The sequence below is a fragment of the Candoia aspera genome, chromosome 11 (assembly GCF_035149785.1).
Source record: "Candoia aspera isolate rCanAsp1 chromosome 11, rCanAsp1.hap2, whole genome shotgun sequence".
NCBI lineage: Eukaryota > Metazoa > Chordata > Lepidosauria > Squamata > Boidae > Candoia > Candoia aspera.
The window spans coordinates 9511301-9532896 of NC_086163.1; the positions used below are offsets into that span (position 1 = coordinate 9511301).

Consider the following 21596-nt stretch of genomic DNA (forward strand, 5'->3'; position numbering starts at 1 on the left):
AGAATTAGTTCATCTGGTTGGGTTTCCTGTCTGGTTTACCTGGAAGGGCTGACAGAAATTCATTTCTCCTTTGAAAATTCTGAACTAGTAGCAAAACATAAAGAGGAATGACATTATGGGAATGAAATGGAGTTTGCTTCTGTAGCTGAGGTTAATTTTCTTGGGCTACCCCGTGTGCATGTGTGTGTGAGAGAGAGAGAGGGAGAGGGAGAGAGGAGGAGGAGGAGGAGGATTCTGCCAACTTTAGGTTCTCCCAAGCCAGCCTTTCTCAACTTCTTGACCTTGGAAGAACCCTTGAAATATTATTCAAGCCTCAGGGAACCCCTGCACATTCAGGCTCAAATATAGGCCAGAAGGTACAAAATTTGTATATTTGTTTCATGGGTAGGCCTGTATATATGCATTAACAGTGTTCTTAAACTAACACTAAAGAATGCAACTTCCCTCTTTAAGGTGAAGTTGCCCAAATTTGAAATATTTTTTTAAAATAAATCGTGATCTCCCAGGGAACCCCTAGTGACATCTCGCGGAACCCGAGGGTGCCACAGAACCCTGGTTGAGAAACCCTGCCCCAAGCAATTCCTCTTATTTCTTAATAGACCAATTACCTCTATATCTATCAGCCTCACCACCTGTCTTCACTGTTTGAGGAAATAATATTACTGATTAAAGTGATTTCCTGCTATTTGCACTAACCTTACATTTATTTTGTAAATGACTTGATTAGCCCTTTGATTTTTCTTATGAGTGACTATCCCTCTCCCCACTTCTGACAAAATTTTCCTATCACTCACCTATATTTTAACCTTTCATCATTGTTACTTGTTGGTGCATGAGCTGCAGTTCAAACATAGGAAAAGTACGCTGCTGTCTTCTTTCATGGCAAAAGAAGTGAAACATTAGGGAATTCCTATCCTAATCCCATGGCTTCCTATTGGCTTTGCAATGCAGTTTGGAACTGTCACTGAGAATAAAGTATTTAGACTTTTATCCTGCACTTGCAGAAATCTTGCTTGAATTGGAATATAGATTTGGTGGCCTAATGTAGAAAGATGGTGCTTCTTTCCCTTTCCATGGATAAAACCAACTGGACAACTTTCTCTCCCCCATCCCCCCAACAAATGAGTTTTTGGGCAAGGTATCTTAGAGTTTTTGGTCCAGGTATCTTGAAACCCATGCTATGATGAGGATGCAAGATATGCAAAATCTCAGAAGGGTAGAACCATATGCTGTTACCTTTTCATACAGCTGCTTTTATATGTTTTGGAAAAAAAACATATTGTTATTACAGTGGTTGTAAAAATAGCTGAAGATACCATTTCTGGTAAGAAGTCAGTAAAGGTAACATTTCTTTTGAACTGAGCTGGACTCCTTTAGACTTTGTGGAGACATTCCTGTAATTTTCTTCAGAACAGTACAGAAGTGGGATTGCCATTGCTTTTTTCTGGATTGCATTTGATTCCCTAGCCTAATCTACAGCTCTGTAATTTTTTGGTGTCATCCATCCAAGTGCTAACCAATCCAACTATGCTTAGCTTTTTTAGAACATCCCAAGTTGGGAGGATGGTTATAATTAACACCTTGTCTTCAAACTATGCTCTTGGCAAATCTGTAGTGTGGGGAGGATGGGTGAGGGGTTCTAAAAACATTTTAAAAGGAGTGGAGATCTCATATGGGGAGAAACATGGATTCTTTATTTCTGCGTTTCACTTTACAAAGAGATCTCATGGTATGGTGCATATCAGTGAAATAGTCAAACCTACAAAACCAATGGAAACAATGTATGCTTTAACCAAAACAAAAAACAAACAAACAGGAAATGAATGAAACAACTGCATCATTGCCTTTATACAATGGAATCGGATGTTCTGGAGATGTTTTCCAAAGATCTACTAAACTGGCAGGACACAAAGATTCTATTTAGTCCCCCTTTAACTCTCTATTCTTATCTGAATAGTTAGAAGGCAAGTTGATTTTTGTTACCTTGTTTGTTTATTTAAATTGGTAAATGGTAGAAATTAAATTTCAGTCTTACGACACCAACTTGGCATGACCAGGCTTGTAGCTAGAGTACAAAATGGTCATTTGAAGTTTCACCTTCCTTCTATTTAGGGAAGGAGCAAGGAAAGAAAATATTGCGATGTACAACTCTGCTCAACAGTCGGTATTTAAAAATTGCATGACCTTATGTGAAACATGTGCATGTCCCTACACACACTCTATAAAATGCATATCCCTACATATGCTTGGTAACCAGCCAGCTGTTTAGGAATTAAAAGAAAAAAAAAGGTAGTTTGCCAAGCAATTCTTTTTTGGATTTGCTGCTTTTGCAAAACTGCTATATTTATGTTCAGTTGATTGGCTTTAATTTTCTTTCAAACCAAGATTCACAATTCATCCATCGCCTCACCAATTCTACACATATTTTCTTATAAATTTAAATCATACCTCTGATATCTCAGGTTTGCAGGAGACTATAGGAACATAAGAAACCTGCTAAATCTATACAGGTAACACAGTCATTAAGTGAATCTGACCCGATTTTACTACCATTTTTGTGATGGCTGTTAAGTGAATCACCATGGCCATTAAGCAAAGCACATGGTTGTTAAGTGAACCATGTGGTCATTAAGCAAATTATGTGGTTCCCCATTGATTTTGCTTGCTGGAAGCTGGCTGGGGAGGTTGAAAATGGCAATTACGTGACCGTGGGATGCTGCGATGGTCATAAATGAGAACCAGTTGCCAAGCACCTGACTCATGATCTGTGGGGATCCTGTGACAGTTGTAAGTGCGAGGACTGGCTGTAGGTTGGGTTTTAGCACCTTCGTAAGTCCGAACTGTCGCTAAATGAATGGTTGTTAAGTGAGGACTGCCTGTACAAAAGTCTATCTCATCCATGGTGATGTGCCTTTACCAGAAAATGTTCCCCTCAAACTGAATCCTGAAGCACTACGACAGAGGAACAGCTGGTGACTGAGATGTGGGTCTAAGGTGTGATTAGAAGACCTATGAGAAGTGATGACAGACAAGCTAGGTTAAAAAGAGAAAAGCAATAAAACCTTAGAATGTGAGAAGGCAACTAAACTGATCTGGGTTAGGGCATTTCTGTATGTGGAACTTCTAGAGCAGTGTTTCTCGATCTTGGCAACTTTAAGATGTGTGGACTTCAACTCCCAGAATTCCCCAGCCAGCCATGTGGGGATCGATTGGTAATTAAAAAAAAGGGAGAGGTCTTTCAAAGTATGGGGTATGTAGTACTGAAGTATGATTAGTTAAATGTAGCCCATTTTCCTGACCTGGACTTTTGACACCAACCCAGACATTTTTCATTGGCTATGGGTTGGTAGGGAGAAGAACGTCTAGTCTCAGATCTGACCTACCAAAATCCCAACCATTAAATGCAAACCTGGTTGTCCAGATTTTTGAACCCCCAAACTAAAGACCCCAGAAGGGCAGAGCTCTAGGACTTTTTTTTTCAGCCCAGGATTATTGGCATCCCTTGTCGGAGTTGATGAGCAGTTGATGATCCACTCAAGATAGCTGAATGAAGGCGACAGGCTTTCAAACGTTCTTGACAGCTTAATATATGACGATGCTCTCCGTTCAATAGTATTCGATTCTCGATGATTCCGTGGACCAGCATTCTCCACGTTTTCCGATCTTGTATGGCTTCCTTTAGTTGTTTTATGCTCTGGCTGGTGTCAGCTTTGATGGTGTCTGGCCACCATGTTTTCTGGCGGCCTTGTTTCCTTTTACCCCTCATCGTCCTGAGCAGAACTGCCTTTTCCAATGAGTTTGATCACATGAGATGGCCAAAATAAGTAAGGTGGAGTTTTGTGATTTTGCCCACCAGTGATATGTCTGGTTTTATATGCTCCAGTACTTGCCAGTTTGTCACCTTTGCTGTCCAAGAAATGTGCAGGAGCCTTCTCCAACACCACAGCTCGAATGAGTCTATTTAATATATAGGAGGTCAGAAAATAATCAGTCAGAGACCAAGTACTTCCTTTCATTTGATGATGTTCATACTTTCATCCTGGCAGTTTAATTGGCAACACTTTTTTTGAAAGAGTGCATACATTTTTATTAAAGACTAAATGTTGCATTGCAGTTGGCTAAAGATCCCCACCACCACAAAATTAACTTGTAAGTCAAACCCTTTGTAATCATATATACAGCAAATATTATGCACTAGAATATGGTTTAATTCCCATATTCTAGTGCATAATATTTCAGTCCAGTCCTATAAACTTATCTGTGATATTTTATTAATGGATCATTTGGCCTGAATGTCCTTTCTCTAATGCTGTTTTTAAAGCCAGTATCAAATCTTTGAAATATAAAAGATCTTTTGAGCCTACATAAGATAAAAGTAATGTATTTCCTGGGCACGTGGGTTACTATTGCATCCCTATTCACTGCAGCATTTAGAAGACACAATTTAAATAGGACAGTGATGGAAGTCCCCTTTCACCCATGCAACATCCTTGATCCAGCTTGTCCCTTCAGAGCTGCCTTTGAAGAAGAAAGGGACCATCAGGATAGATCTGATTACAGAACTCCCACATGTTTTCTGGTTTAGTCTTTGGCCTTCCTTGGTTTGGTGTTTAATGGAGTTTAGGAGAGATTTATTGCTGAAACTCAGAGCTAGTTAACTTGATTTGTTTAGTATAAAGGTCACACCATTGGTCTGATTGTCCTGAGTATGGAATTTCATCTTGCTCCAAATTGTAGTTCAGGATTTACATCAGGATTGTCCATTTCTGGTCAGTCCTAAATACATTTTGATGAGCTGTTCTTTGTAATTTGATTAGCATGTCATGAAACTGATGTTCACAGGTATGAAATTCATGCGTACATGGTATAATAAGGAGGGAGGAAAATGTTTTTGTTGTTTTTTTAATGGAAATAAAATTATTTTTAAATAATTGAGATGTGAATTCTTTAGCTGCCTTTGAACATTACATACTATAGTAACAGACACACCCCTATTATATGCTCATGTAGGCAACTACAACATTGTAGAGATAATTTCTCTACATTTGGCCAAGTTGTTCAATTTGATGGAAAGAAAAATTACTTGTATATCTTTCCAAAAGAGAAGAAAATTTCAGTGAAACTCTCATGGGTAGGCTGTTCTTGTAATTAGTGTGTGACCAGATGGCTAAGAGGTGAGTGCATGTGGGTGTGCGTATATGAATGTTTTGTCTTCCATAGTACTCTTTCCGGTGGTTTGCAGCCTTCCAGATGTACTCAAATGCAGTGTCTCTTCCAAGTTCAGCTCAACTACTGATGACTTCATGAACACATCCATGAAGTTCTCTGGACAACATTACCAAAGTGATTGGATGCTGCATTCAGGAGTCTTCCTCCTATTAGGCTTTTCAGACTAAGAGGGGGAAATATAAGCAGCTGCAATCTCTACAATCCAGTTATGGTATCCTCTGTGGCACCTTTGGCATGTGTCCAGTCCTGCATTTAATACATGATACCACCATCTTCCAATGTTAAGGATGCAAGTGATGACACATCTGTAAATGGTTAATTGTTGATGAATCAACAGAGACCAATTTCAATCAGCAAGGTCAAATTTAAATTAGGTGGAGAACTAGAAGCATGCTTCTTGTTTCTCAGGACTGTAACTTTGGAATGTTAATGCAACAGTCGTAAAATTCATGAAGGACATTTATTTATTTATATTAAATGTATCCACCCCCCTACCCCACAATGACTCTGGGCAACGTACAGTAAAACCAATCCTAAAATGCAATTAAAACCCCAAACATATGGAAGAAGAACAACCATTTGAAAACAGTAAGACTCACAGGACCTGTCACTCAGTTTAACCCACGGCCTTGCGGAAAAGCCAAATACTGGAAAATTGCAGTAACTTTTTTGTATGTTGAGGAGTTTCCCCTTTTCCATATCTCAAATGACTGAGTACCTAAACTGAGTGGAGGCTGAGGTGGCTCAGTGGTTAAGACACTGAGTCAGAGGACCATTACAGTCAGCAGCTCAGCAGTTCGAAACCCGAGAGCGCAAGCTGCGTGACAGAGTGAGCTCCCATCAACTTGTTCCATCTCCTGCTAACCTAGCAGTTTGAAAGCATGCAAATGCAAGTAGATGAATAGCTACCACTTTGGTGGGAAAATAACAGGGACATGAAAAGAGCCCCCTCGGGCATCCCCCGGGCAACAGTGATATTACTGGCAAATCCTTTCAATACAGAAGCACCTTGGTAGGTGCTTCTGACACAGGGAAAAAAAACCCTAAACTGAGCCATTGGTCATATGCAAATCAAGAATAAGAGGTAACAATAAATGGCCTAAACTTTTATTTATTTATTTTTTAATTGCTGGTCAGTCCTAACCAAAACAAAATTCCTAATACATTTCTGAAAACCTTGGCCTACCAATATGACATGAAATAGCAAAATTACAGCTAAGGCTCCACCATGGGTCGATTTTTAAAAGGGAAATGCAGGCAATTCTTTTCCGTATGGTTCAAATCAGTTATGAAATGAATCCTGTAGGAATAATTTCAGATGTTGGAATCCTTTAAATGGCAAAAAAACAAACAAACCAGATTTACTGTTTCTTGCTTCTCTTTTTTCCTGTCCCTCATTAAGAGATAGGAAATCAGTAAATGATCTGTTTTTGGTGCAAAATACTGAATACCAAGATGAGATACCCATAACTGCATACAATGGTGTCATCTGTTCCTGATGACTTAAATAATAAACAATATCATCACCATCAAGTTTATTACAGCCCTAAGGCCAGATACAATATAGGAATCACACTCCCTACCTGGAAATTTCTTCAAAATTGGATATATGAGGATTTATCTAGAGTCCTTATATAGGGAACAGTATAACAGCAAATAGGTTAGAGTTTCTATTGAGCCATCACCACATGGACATAACCGAAGGTGCATAGGAGTACTCTTAAAATGTACAAAAAGGACCACTGAGGGCAACGAGGAGAAAATATGGTTGCAAGGTTTATTTGATTTCTTCTGAAAACCGAATTTATTTGGATTTCATTGAAGAGGTGGGCATCCAGCAATCTGCATGCTGTTCATGTGTCTTGTGGCCCATTTTGGCTCCCTAGTACTCAGAGATGAATGCCACTGCAATTGGGTGGCAAAATGTTCCTGTACTGACCCTGTGATCCTTCCCATTCCCAAATATGGATTAAAATGAGAATGGAAGACCTCTAGAAGATAACCTCCAGTTCCTAATCTTAACAACCTCCCCAAGGCCAACAGACCATAATGTTTGCCATTTTTAAATATGGTGGGAGTGGAAACAGGAAACCTCTGGAAGGCACATGCATCCATTCTCACCCTTAAGTCTCTATCAAACCCAGATAGATAGATAGAGATAGATAGATAAGGTGCCCTTGGCTTGCCTGGCTTAACCACAGTGGCCATAGGTGTCCGTCTGATTATTTTTTCCCCACAGAATTCTATAGCAATCTGCTTCAGAGGGATAGTGGTTAATTGAAAAGATGGGTAGATAACAGCTGAGTTTTTCCTTGAAATACAAGCTAGCAAAAATAAATGAAGGAGGACTCAGTTTAGGCATCAAGAGTACGTTCTTTCAGAGCACTGAGGTCTGGACAGCTGCCCAAGAACACTGGATGCTGATGCAAGTTCTATTGCTGATGCAAGTCCTATCTGTTGCTATCACGTCATCGCTCATTTAAAAATGTAAAGACAGCCCTTTGGATGAGATTGGCAACCCATTTAATCCTTTATCCTATTCCAAATAGCTCTGCTTGATGCTGCAGGAAAGCCCATAAGCAGGGTGTTGTTGTTGGCCAAGAATCTACATCTGCATAATATCTATATAAACATATTAAACTGCTTTTTACTGAATCAGACCATTAGTTCATATAGGCCAGTACTGAGTAGTTTGATTGACAGCAACTCTTTAGGCATCATAGACAAGTCCCTCCCTCCCTCCCTTCTTCCAACTGGAGATGTTTAGCACAAAATCTGGATCTTTTTCATACATCTGGTTTGAATGAAACAGCAGAATGCAAACCGCAGAAGCTGATAAGTGATTAATAAAAATTGTGCTCGTGCTGACCTTGATAAAGATCATGTCAGCTCTTTAAAGTCCAGGAAGGTACTAATACCAGTAAGGAGATGGCTTTTTTTTCTCCCCCATTTCTTGTGTGTGTGTGAAAGAGGGAGGGAGGGAGAGGGTACATACCAGAGAATTTTTACAGCTGCATAATGCATTTTTTTATTTTGTGAAATGGATCCTAAACAGTTCTGCTGGAACCCCATAACTCTATATTTAAGAGGATCTTCTTGCCGTAACAGAGTTGGATGGAGCAGTGATACCCTCAATTGGCAGAGAGGAATTTCACTTCTTTTGTGTGGACGTTTCTGCTGTTAGAGGGCTAGTTTTTCCTGCAGACAAATCTATTAGTGAAGTCTATGACTGTTGGTGTTTCTTGTACTGGTAGCATTGTAGGAAAGTATTTTAGGGAGCTGGGGTGGGGGGAGAAAGAGATGCTGCCTAGGGAACGATCAGATAAAAGGCGGAGGAGCCCACAACTAAGTAATGTACAGAGAAAGAAACTTAGAAGTGATCTGCTGTAACTGGTGGTGGTAAAAAGGGATGGCGGGACATTTGTACATTCAGACTTGAAACTTCTGTTAATGTAGCCTAACATTAGATGTACTAGCACACACTAAATTATTTCAAAACTGCCCTGGTTTTGTGGCAGAGGTTCAATTATTGTTCCACTGATTTTCTATCCCAGGCAATGTACTTGCTCTTTAAACCCAGATACTGAATTTAACTGAAGCATTTCATATGCATTTAAACATTCATGTTGCCTGATGCAGTGCCTCTCAAACAGGTCTTTAGCTGTGGCTTGGCAGATGAGGCTACATAGTAGGAACAAGATCTTAATCAGACCTATTGGTATGGGAGATACTAGAAGGCCCAAGATGGAAGAATCTAGATTGCCTTGTGGTTCTGGAACAGAAACCAAACTACCATCCAGTCCTAAGGACACAATAACATAGATGTGCTTCACTTTGCTGAAATCAAGATGCCACTCAGTTCACTTCATTGCTTCAGGCCAAAGCTGTGATGGAAGACTCCTGCCAACTTTCTCTCCTGCTGGCTGAAATGCTTCTTGGTTGTGTGGCTTTAGATAGCCTACAATCTTTGATGATGGTAGCCAGCCTGGAAGTCATCCAACATATGCTGAAGGGACTCCAAGCTGGTACCTTCAGTGTCATCCACAACATTCATCATGGTGGCTCTAGGTTTACTGTCTCCCAGGAGTGCTGTGAAATTCTCTGTGGCCACATTGGGGCTGCCCAACTTGGAAGACGTCTTAGCATGGTTATTGCAGTATTTCTCTAAGAAGTCTCTCTAGCACATACTGTGCAGTTTCCTGCTGGTCTGTATGGAGCCACATGGATGTAAGACTTTTCAGCCAAGGCAGCAGGACAAGTTTCCTCTCGGCCTTGTCTGATAGCACAAGCTCTGCAGGAGAAAGTGCAATGAAGACTGAAGCAATATGGATGCTGCCTTCAGTCTTAGAAGCAAGGACTCCACTGTTGCTTTGCAAAGCAGCTTTGAAAGGTTGCTTTGTTTAAAGGTTCATTACAGTGGAATATTTCATTGAATTTGCACAGCTCTAGAACAAAGGCATCAGAAGATTCAGATGGAGTTAGCTGCCAAATGAAGCAGTGATAGGTTAAGAGAATAAAGGTAGAATTCCTTGTGAGAAAAGGATTTCCTCATGCATAAGGACCTCCTAGTGAGCAAGGACTCTCCAAAAGTACCTCTGATGGGTGAAACTTTTTTTAGATTGGGATTGGAGGGCACGGAGGAGGAGGAGGAGGAACAGGAACTTCTCTCTCTTTTTTCCTTGCAAAGGAGAATAAATGCATACATCCTGTTACTTCACTTCTCTATAGACTTACAGTATTTGCTTCCTTTGGACTTCCTTTGGAATATTCTTCTGAAAAATATTGGAGGCTTTCCAGATCTTCCTCCAAAGAAAAGTCTTTTATGACACCCACTTGTTCTGACTTTAAAGAGGCATGTGTCATTTTAATGGGACTGATAGGTCCATGTCTGGGAAAGTGTTCTCACTTAGAGTTAGTTCAGGTAGCTATCAGAAAAACCTAGCATTGCAAATTTGCAGGCCACACACTGACATCAGTAGGGGTCTCTGGGGCTTTTAGAGGTATTTAGATTCTAGCTCAGGGATAGCAGTAATGGATGGTTAGATCACCAACATTGATAGATCTCCCAAATAAGGTGGAGCCTACCTATGTTAATCCTTTGTGCCTGCATTTGAGAAACCTTTGTTAAGTGAATCTGTTTATAACCAATACTTTTCTTTATATTTCTGTCTTTAGTCAGGTTTGATAAGGACACAGGAGAATGACTTCCTTATATCACCATTACCTCAACACCTAGCACAGGAACTTCACTACATGCCACCTGCTGGACACCACCCTCATGTATTGTATAAACGGACAGCTGAAGAGAAGGTTCACCGGTACAAAGTAGATTCAAATCCCTACCACTTTCCCCCTGGCCATCACAGAAATCACACTGCCCACAAGTATCATATTCCAGCTAACGATTATCACCACGGAAGGTTTCAAAAGCAGCATTTTTGTGGACGGCGCAAGAAATGTATGTAAGGAAACTTTCTCTTTCTCTGTTTCTGTTTCTCTCTCTCTCCTTGTCATAGTAGTTCTAAGAATGTTAGGTACAGTACTTATTTTTGTGATCAAGGTTTGCAGGCTTGATTTTGATGCAGAAGCATCCAAACAGTCTATCACAGGATGTTCTATCTTGGAATGGATCATTTGAAACCTTTCAGAAGTGGTCTAAATTTGAAGCATTCCAAACCCAACATGGGTCATTTGAAATGGTCTGTTTTGGGACTCAATCATTTCTGGAATACTCAGTATGGCCATCTTAAGAGCAGAATGTTCAGAACTTTTAAAAATAGGATATAGTGTGCTGTTGTCAGTGGATACATGGAAGTATCTAATGAGCACATGGAGAACCAAATAATTTGTTTTTCTGGAGGATTCTAATGAGTCCATACGTTCATAATTGATACTATATCAGACTTCCCAACCTGATGTTCTTTGCACAGGTTGGACTACAACTCCCACCATTTTCCAGCCAGAATAGCCGGAGATGAAAGTTATAATTCAGCTCATATAAAAGGTTTCAGGTTACAGAAGCTTATTCTAGACATATGGAGATGTGTGTGCTGAAGAACACTCCAGAACTTGATGGTGTTATATCACATTCAGCATCATAACATTCAGATTGTTGAGTCCAATTAAATATTTCTGAAGTAGTGACTTTCCATTTCAGTCTTGTAGACTTGTGCTAAACTCCCTAGAACACAATGTTCACTATCCCCCTATGATTTTCAGTGGTGACCTTTGCAAGTTGTATAATTTTAGTTGTGCTAAAAGCATTATCTGACTGCAAATATTCAGATGTTTTCATGCAGGCATCTACAACTACTGAAGGCTGACATTTTCCCTGTAGAGATGCCTTCATTCAGCAGCAAGTTGTTGCTTATCATGTCTATCCAAAGTTCCATGAGATCTTTTTCTTGATGAGATTTACAACAACATGGAGAAAAATATATGCTTAATGTAGATTATAGCCTAAGAATTCCTCCTCATATATTCCTATAATTCCTGCCTTATTCATGCATTCCTGTGTAGAAATGATTTCATGGTTTGGGGTCATATTAGTTGGTTCTACTTCAGCTTCTGTAGGATGATTGTTTGGATAAACTACATAGATAACCTTTTATATGTACAGTCTACAGTTCTGGACAAAAGAAAGGTGTGGGTCATGAATATCAGATCATATGGGTTTGGGACATATATGTGGAGGTCTAAGGAAGGGACAGAGGTATGAGTCATGACACCTAACATTTTCCACCAGCTGAACCCATAAATGGGATTTCAGTGCTTGCTTTAGGATAGAGAATTTATTTCTTGCTGTTATGAATTCCATAGCTGGATGCTTCTAGAATGTGATTATGAAAATTAAGTTGCCAAATGTGGAATGAATTGCCAAAACAACATAGCAAAGATGTTTTTTCCTAGATGTTAAGATTCTCAGTAGAAAACTAACAAAACTTCCTTCCTTCCTTCCTTCCTTCCTTCCTTCCTTCCTTCCTTCCTTCCTTCCTTCCCAGTTGACAGGCTCAAGTTATATAAAAAAGAACATTAATTAAATTTGTATCTAGAATAGTTTAATGAGAATGAAACTTTGATACTAAGCAGTGTTAATGGCAGGTTTAAGAGAGGTCTCTCTTAGCTTTTTCTAAAAGTTGTATTCTAGTTGTAAAATCAGTATTTTAGTGGTCTTGTTAAGTTGCTCATTTCAAAATACATAATTATAAAACAGGCATGCCAAGTAGATATGTTTAGCAATACATGCTTTGGTATTACTATTTTCTCTTTTTAATAAACTTTTTTTTTTTTTTTTTTTTGCTTCTTAATAGCAAAGACAAGGCTAATCTCAAGACATGTGGCCTGGAAAATTTGTCTCCTGCAGTTAATAAATACATTTTGTGATCTCATATTTCCAGCTAAAGAGAGCTTTTAGCCTATGCCTTGAAAATAAGCCATGGCCCTATTGGTATCTATGGCTTGGCTTTAGGAGTTGGTTTTAAAAGCTGTGAGAGTGCAAGGTCACCCATAGGGTCTTTCCCCATCCTTCTGCCCTCTGCTTTCTTCTGTGCCTTGGAAAACATGTGTGTTTGTGCGTGTTTTTATTTTGTTTATTATATTTTTTGTAGTTATGTTTTTACCTTTTAGGTGTAATACTGTTAATACAGATTCCGTGTAAGTCTGCATTGTTGGATATAGAGGGACCCTTGATTAAGCAGGATTTGCAGACTTCTGCAGCCTTTCAAAAACCTGTTTGCCAAAAGGACTTAGAGGGGTGACAGAAAAGAACTTTATGCCATGGAAACCAGGTCTTCTTGGTCCTACTGTGGAGACTGATCCATTTTCTTTAGAAAAATACACAGTCTATGGGAGATCCTTCCTCTGCAGTGTGGGTGGTTTTGATGCTACTTTAGAATATGATGCTGGATGGAGGCATTGGAAAACCTGCCTCTAGAACATTAGGGTCAACTTCCATGAACGTTTTGCATTTCTGTTCAATTGGCCTAGATGGGTTTACTTTCTAGGAAACATGTTTGCAGCATCATTCTCCTAAAGCAGAACACTTTGTTTACCTGTGGTGATACTTCTTATCACAATTGTCCCCTACTTTCCCTCAATTCAGTATCTGTGTTTTTGAACTGTTGCTTCTCAGGTTGATCTGTAACCCAACTAAGAGGAAAATGGCTGGGCATACACACAGCACCAACATTTGAACTGGTTTCTAGATAACTGTAGAGCAGTATTTCTCGACCTCAGCAACTTTAAGATGTGTGGACTTCAACTCCCAGAATTCCCCTAGTCAGCATGGAGTTGAAGTCCACACGTCTTAAGGTTGCTGAGGCTGAGAAACACTGCTATATAGAGAAGGGGAGAAAATGATTGGGGGCAGATGAATGCATGTTCACTATAGGCAAATAAAAAAATTATTAGACAGAAATTCTGTGTTCAAGATTGTTTTTACCTTTTTGTGAGTTGCTAACAATTTTTCTGAAAAAAAAAACCTGAAGAGGGATATCTTGAAAAGGACTCTGAAGCTAACTGTCCATTTTGATTGGCATTTAGCATCTTTTGTAATGTCCTAGATTTATTCAGGGTTCTAGCCACTCAGCACTTTAGGACAGAACAAAACATCAGTTCTGAGTCTTTTCCACAACTCTGCTCTGTTTCCTTTCAGATACCCCTAAGCCACCCACTGAGGATATATTCATCTTATCTGATGAATATGGGAGTCAGGCAAGGTTGAAAAGATCCCCCGTTAAAAATCAGCAAGGTGGGAGTTTGAATGTCGAAACTCTGGTTGTGGCAGATAGGAAAATGCTGGAGAAGCACAGCAAGGAGAATGTGACCACCTATATCTTAACGGTGATGAACATGGTAAGTAAGGCAAGATGTTTGACAAATAAGCCATGACTCTTGAAGTGGGTTCAGGGTTAAAAGAGATGGCACTGGTGAAGTCCAACAACATCTAGATTGCAGGAAAATGCAATGTACATTTTCAAATGCAATGTATTTGCATTGTGCACAGGCTAGTTTAAATATGCATGGTAGTATTGTGCAGAGTTTCAAGAGTGTTCTTTGCTTTGGGGAAGTTTCATATGAAACTCTGCTTCAAAGCTACTTTGCCACTCGGTATGGGCCCTTCTATTCTAGGAACAAAGTGGAGTGTCTGTCTTTGCTTTGTGCTGCTCAGGCTTCATCCAGCAGTTCTTTCTTACTTTGTAACTGGTCACAGCCTACCATGCATATCAAAATAAAGTCCAGTAAAATATAGTATATAAGAACTACATGAAAACCTGGTACCCCACTTAATGTAACTAGAAATCAGTCCCACATTAATTTACAGTTAACAAAGCCAGAGTTCTGCAAGATACAAATGCAAATGTAGCAGTAGCTAGTGTTGTTTTAGTGTCTTTGTCTCCCAAGAGGAGCTTCATGTAAAATTAATCTGGTCTTTGACAGAATGGCCTAATGAGGGGTGTTAGCAGCTTACTATGAATATCTCTATGCGGGTCAGTGATTCGCTATTCCCAGACTGACAGGGGCAATTGCTTTCTCCCTAAGTTTTCTAGAATCAGCCCTTCAGTACAATGGATAGCAAAATATAAAAAGGGAATAGTATGAAAATCCTATGGAATATATTAACTATCAGCTTTTCAAGATATAATCAATTGGTCCAGCCATCCAACATTTGCAATAGCTGGAAGAGATGCCCCAAGGCCTCTTCTAGCTAATGAAAGTACTATTACTTTGAAGCAAAGCACTTCAGCAAAGCAAAATGTGTTGCCTCTGTGCCTCAGTCAGGAGAATTATTTTGTTCTGTGGCACAAAGTGTCCCACTGAGATGAAGCACAGCTGCCTCGCACATCCCAGCATACTTACAATTTGAGATGTGCAGCCAGAAGATGGTCTGCAAGTTTTATTTCATTTTATTTTATTTATATTTCAAATTTAGTCACTGCCTATCTCACTGAAAAAGCGACTCTGGGCAGTTTACAGTAAAACAAGAATAGTCATTAAAACACTATAAAACAATATTCTTAAATAAAAAAATATAGTTTAAGACATACAGTAGATGTTAAAAAGTTCTTAATTTATGGGAGCATCTTCAGGGTGCTAACCACCCCAGGGTTGGTTACCCTTATACCCCACGTGAGATGGCACAGCCAGGTCTTTACCCCTTTCTGGAAGGCTGGAAGTGCGGGGGTCCTGCCTCACCTCTGGGCTGCATTGTTGATCAAGTTGCATTGTTGATCAAGAGAACTAACATCTCTCTGTCCATTTGAGCAGGATAGAACTGTTCTGGTTGGGCTCAAAGACTTTATCTAGTCTAGCATTCCGTTCTTATTGTGATCAGGCATCTCCTAATGGAAGCTTAGGGGAGATGTACACTCAAACATATGCACTTCACAAATGAGGATAAAACTTGACAGGGCAAGGGAAGGAAGATGGGACTTCAAAGACTATGCACAAATAGCATCAGAGCTTTCAACAAAGGGATGATAAGAGTGGTGATTATCATTTTATAATATTGATTATAATATTTATTTATGTATCATATTTGTATAGCTGCCCATCTGACATAGTGACTCTGGGCAGCGTACATAATACAACAAAATACATAAAAGCAAAATACATTAAAACCAATGAAACTACATGATGCAACCATAATGAAGCCATAATTTAAACCATAATTTAAATTAAAATTAAAATCAACTCAAAAGACAAAATGGTGGTAAGCATACAGAGAGTACATCAGTTAACAATCATATAACCATCCAACAGGCTCCACTCTACCATGCAATCCCCAAGCTTGTTGATAAAACCATGTTTTGAGGGCTTTCCAGAAGGCCAACAGGGTTGGGGCCAGCCTCATCCCAGGAGGAATGATATTCCACAGGATGGGGGCCACAGCAGAAAAGGCTTTCCTCCTAGGACCCTCCAGACAAAACTCCCTAGCTGACGGGAACCGCAACATGGGTAGATGTTACTGGGGGGAGGCGGTCCCTCAAATAACCTGGTCCCAGACCATGTAGGGCTTTTAAAGTCATAACCAGCACCTTGAATTGGACCTGGAAGCAAACTGGTAACCAACACAGTTTGCAAAGCAGTGGTATAATATGTGCAATTCTTGAAGCACACATAATTGCCCATGCTGCCACATTTTACACCAGCTGAAGCTTCTGGATACTCTTCAAGGGCAGCCCCATGTAAAGTAGTCCATCTGGGAGGTCACTAGGGCATGAGTGACTGTGAGTATTATTATTAGTCATAATAGCAATTTGTCCATCTGTTCCAAATGTACTACTTTTCAAGCTCGCAAGGCTCTTTGAAAGAGGCTTGGTTATTAATTGGCTGATGGTCTTGCAGTGCCAAAGGTAGAGTGAAAGATGATGTAGGGAGCTTTCCTGAGCCATTTTCTTTCTGCAGTAGGACTTGACTGCATCAACACCCAGCACTGATGCAAGCAAGCCACATTGTCATTTTAGATTAAATAGCACAATGCCATCAATGTTGTGGCCTTGCTTGAGTGTTTATGCTTTGCTTCAAAGTGAGGAAGGAAATGAGGTTATGAACTTGCTCCCTCTCTCCCCTCCTGACCTTTCTTCTTGCTTCTGCTAGCAGGAGTGGGGGTGCATGTTCATTTCTTTGGCAGTAGATGCAGCTACTGTACCGTTTATTAATGAGGAGGGTGCATAGAACCTGAAGTTCAGGGCAGAGGGGATGCCAAGACAAGGTATTTTATTTCCTGGCTCCTAGACTGTTTGCAAGAGGAATTCAAAGTCCTGGTCTCAGTCTATAACACTCTGCCTGCCTGCCTGCCAAGTCTTCTGAAGGACTACCTTCTTGTTTTATGAACTTGCCTGTTCAAGGCCATCTTCTGAAAACTTTATGCAGTCAATGCCTTTTGCAGTGGCTTTCTAAGATTCAGAAATGGCATTAAGCCATATAGATCTGTAGTAAGCCATGATTTGTTCAACTGTCAGTCACAACTGGTTAGATTCATATCATTCATATGATCACCCAAACTCTAAAACTGGATAGCCAACTGCAGTAGTTGGGGTGCTCACAACATGCTAAGCCAAAACCAGATGTGCAGTAGGAACCAGGCCAACAGAGTTTGTTACTTTAAGCAGCCACTCTAATTTGTAAAACTATAGATGAAAGATTTTTTGTGAACCCAGATACTGTTCCAGGGATTGGCACAAGATATTTTTATGATTTATTTGTGCTGCTTTAGAAGTTTGTATAAGTAAAAAGGTGAAAGGGTGTTTGCTTGTTTAGTTGTTTTAAGTCATAGGTAGAGAGACACCATTTTGATCACTGACCAAGACGAACCGTTAGCACTACCCTTGGGCTGAAACATGCCCTTTTACATTGATTAATAATGTATTAATAATGAATGTAAGAAGAGCTAGTAAAACTCAAAGGTATGTTAGTATAATGTTAACTAAGCCACACTTTGGCATGATGCTATCTTTGACATTCTCTCCCTGTCTTCTTCTGTAATGCAAGGCAGCTTCCAAAACCATCAGCATCAGTATAGGGTGGGAAGACAGACCACCGCAATGGGGTGGGAAGGCAGATCACCTCAACATTTCATTCAAGCTTCTCAGTGTAGTCTCCCAGTCCTGCTTCCAGGGGATGATGCTGTCCATTCCCCAGGGCTGAAATAAAATCCAGATACCAGTCCTCTCTGGTTCTGTTCCTGGGATGAGGAACATCATTTTGTCCTCAGGGAGTGAAGTATTTTGGATGGATCAGCCCACAGCATGACATGACCATGTGACAGTAGTTAAGAGACCAAGCCATGAAGTTCTCAATCACAGGCAAGCTCAGGAAATAAGAATCACTAGGGTTTCTGGGAAGATATTTATTGCTAATAGGGCAATGTAACGGAATCTTGAAAGCCTGCCAAAGTAATTCTCCAGCTCAACTGATACCTAGTGTAATGAAGGTGAAGTTTCTTTCTCACATTTTCCTCTTCCCCTGGACTCACAAATCTTTTCTGTAAAGGCCCTTTCCTCCTGTAATAGTTGGGCTCCATTGTCCATATTTGCATAGCCTTTTAGACTGACACAGGCCTGCTGTGTCAGTCTTGCTTCTGATTGATTAGGCCCATATTGCTGAGATATTTTACTTGCTTATTTTCACATTTTCTCACTAATGCCCCCCCTGCCCTGTCCTCACCAAAATACAGTATCTCTGAAATATGCTGGTTTACCACACAATTTTGCCTGCACAATTTTTGATGGGGCCCAGACAAAGAGAGGATGTGTTCCATGTGAACCTCAAATCTTTAGCTGTCCATTCTTGTTTTATCTCATAATTGTGACAGGAGTGAATTTCACTTTTCTATCAGTTTTGCTTGCTACCAGTTTTTTTTTTTTTTCTCCTTACCTTTTTTGCCATGTTAATCTTCTCACAGGTCTCAAGTCTTTTCAAGGATGGTACAATTGGAAGTGATATCAACATCATAGTTGTGAGCCTTCTTCTTTTGGAACAGGAACCTGTAAGTGACTTGCCATCATTCCTGGTCAGAATGTGTTTTGCACAGGACTAGGGGCTGGGGCATTGAGGCTCCCATACAAGCCCCATTACATAAGAAATTGCCCTTGAAGAATTTCTTTTTACACAGATTTGCTTGAGTTTATAAACCATATATATGAACACAGTGATTGTCAAATCCACAACAGTAACCCAGAAAACTAGTTTCTCACAAAGGTTTGTTAGTCAGAGTTATCACAAGGAAAACATTGCAAGGATAAGATTATAGAATCTTGGAAACTGGATATATGTGTACAGGTAGTCCTCACTTAACAAGCATTTGTTTAGTGACTGTTCGGACTTATGACAGTGCTGAAAAAAATGACTTAATGACTGGTCCTCACACTTATGACCATCACAGCATCCCCCCGATCACATGATCATGATTTGGGCACTTGGTAACCAGTTACTGCACTTATGACCGTTGCAGTGTCCCATGGTCCCATGAGCGTCATTTTCGACCTTCCTCGCTGGCTTCTGGCAAGCAAAATCAATGGGGAAATGTGTGATTCACTTAATGACCACATAGTTTGCTTAACAACCTCTGCAAAAAAGGTCATAAAATCAGGTCAGATTTGCTTAATGACCACTTCGCTTAGCAACCGAAATTCTGATCCCAATTGTGGTCATTAAGCAAGGACTACTTGTATTTTAGTTCATCCTTTATTTATTTATTTATTGCTCAAATTTAGCCACTGCCCATCAGTGAGTATGCTAAGGTGGATCCCTCTTTCTAACATCTTGTTTTAAGGAGAAGCTGGCTCTCTATTTAGACAATAGAAGGGGAATGTCCATCTGTTCTCCTTTGTGATGTTTGCAAATGTCCATTCTCGTTCTTAGGCTCAGAGGATATCATTACAGAGATTTTTAAAATGGAAGACTACTAATTCTTGAGGTTATGCTCCCATGTGCTGTTGTTCCTCCTTTTCCTCGCCCACCTTTACTCTTAGTTTTATTCCTCAAATGAAGTATAAAAAAATGTGAGTGGTGCTGTATTGTGCAAAGGATGATAGGCTAATTGTATGCATCAGAATCAAATCAAGACAGGGCTCCAGAAATGTGAAAGCATTGAAGCTGGGGTTCACTTTAACGTCCATGATGCCTTGTAGAGAGAGAAAAAAAACTTATTTGTGTGATGTTGTTTCTTATTTAAATAAGGCACTCAGCATCAAGAGAGATCTGCGTAATGTATGGATTGGTGAGAAGACTAGATACACTGATTATGTCTGCATGATATAAAGAATCTAGTCATCTTTTCCCTCACTCAAAAGGCTCAACTGTTGTACGCTTCCAGGAGACAAGACAGGATAGATGGGTCTTTTTTTTTTTTAAAGTCCTCCTAGCCTTGTAACAAAAGGTCTAGAGAGGACCTTTTTTTTCTGGGCCTCTCTATGGTGTCATCTCAGTCTTTGGAGTGAAGAGAATCAATGAGCTCCTGGAAAGTAGTTAGCTGACCTGGAGGGATTAGTTTAGCCTAGGTCTAAGTAAGGCTAAAGCTCAGTTAATTAAGTGAGTGATTTGTGCAGGTTAGAGTTCACACAATGCATTTACCTCCCCCTTCCCATTATTTTGGGAAGCATATCATGCAAATAGGGCCTCTTAGTATGTGCAGTATGGTCCTTGACTTAATTTAAAAAGCCCTGATCAATTTAAGTCTCTAGTCAAAGTTTTCTAGTTATTTCTCTGAAGCCTGCTGCTTGGGGAGAAAAGAACAGGGTATCAGAGAGAGGTATCAAAAATAATTCTCTTTCTCTGTGGGATGGAAGGCCATGTTTCACTTGGCCCTACTCAGCAACTTGCCCTTAAAGATTATGTGGGTTTCAACAAAAAGAAAAGGTTGCCCATGCTCTTTTTTTCTGAGGACTGCTACTGGTTTCTGCTATATTAAGGTTATTAAGCTAGTACTGAAAATAGGCAGAAAAGAGCTCATTGTTTAATTTTCTTTTTGATATTTTCGTCATAATGCTGAAGGGACAAGCCATATTTCTGTCTAAATTTAAACTGAGAAACACATGCATGTTCTTCCTGCATGGCTTGATATTATACACATATAATTAAATTTGATTATCATCATAGGTGACAGAGATAGCAGTTGATATTTAATTTGGCAGCCTTTCAAGTTTATTTCAAAATGGTTCCTGTTAGATAAGAAACTATGATAAGATATAAGCTAAGTATAAGCAAATGAAAAGGTGTCCCCAGAACAGTGAATCCTAAGAGGGATTGTTCTTAACAATTAGAAGCAAATGGGGGAAAAAAAAATCATGCTGCTCTCTACCTACCTTTCATTGTCTTCCTAGAATTTCTCTTTTCTCTGTAACTGGAGATTGAGTCTTCTGATCATCTGTGATTTTTCTGTAGGGAGGATTGATGATCAACCACCACGCAGACCAATCACTGAACAGTTTTTGTCAATGGCAATCAGCTCTGGCTGGAAAGAATGGGAAACGTCATGACCATGCCATCTTGCTTACTGGATTTGATATTTGCTCCTGGAAGAATGAGCCTTGTGACACTTTAGGTATGACCGAGAAATATCTCATGGGAAAGGGATGGCAATGCTATATTATAAATCATGTAATCCAATTGACTAAATAATTTATCAGTCTAAATCCAGTTTTTCTTAAATTTATTTATCCATCCATCCATCCATCCAATTTATATAGCCGCCCATCTTACAAACAAGCAACTCTGGGCAGTGTACAAAAGAGCTAAAAACAAGTTTTAATGAATGCTGTAATATAACTGGTAGATTAATTGGGGTTGTTGTTGCAGTTTCTAGCCAATCAGTTCCAAGCATGCAGATAGTTTGAAGAAGGAGAAATGCGATTGGCTTAGCTTCT

The 21596-nt window shown here is 39.7% G+C and overlaps 1 protein-coding gene across 1 annotated transcript in view; it reads left to right on the plus strand.

The window, feature by feature from the left end:
• Positions 1-21596, plus strand: part of ADAMTS18 (ADAM metallopeptidase with thrombospondin type 1 motif 18) — a 104025-nt gene that overhangs the window by 25416 nt on the left and 57013 nt on the right. The window contains exons 4-7 of the mRNA XM_063313094.1: positions 10405-10687; positions 13883-14082; positions 18635-18718; positions 21115-21274. Of these exons, the coding sequence (XP_063169164.1) occupies positions 10405-10687; positions 13883-14082; positions 18635-18718; positions 21115-21274 (727 nt within the window). The remainder of the gene's footprint in view (positions 1-10404; positions 10688-13882; positions 14083-18634; positions 18719-21114; positions 21275-21596) is intronic.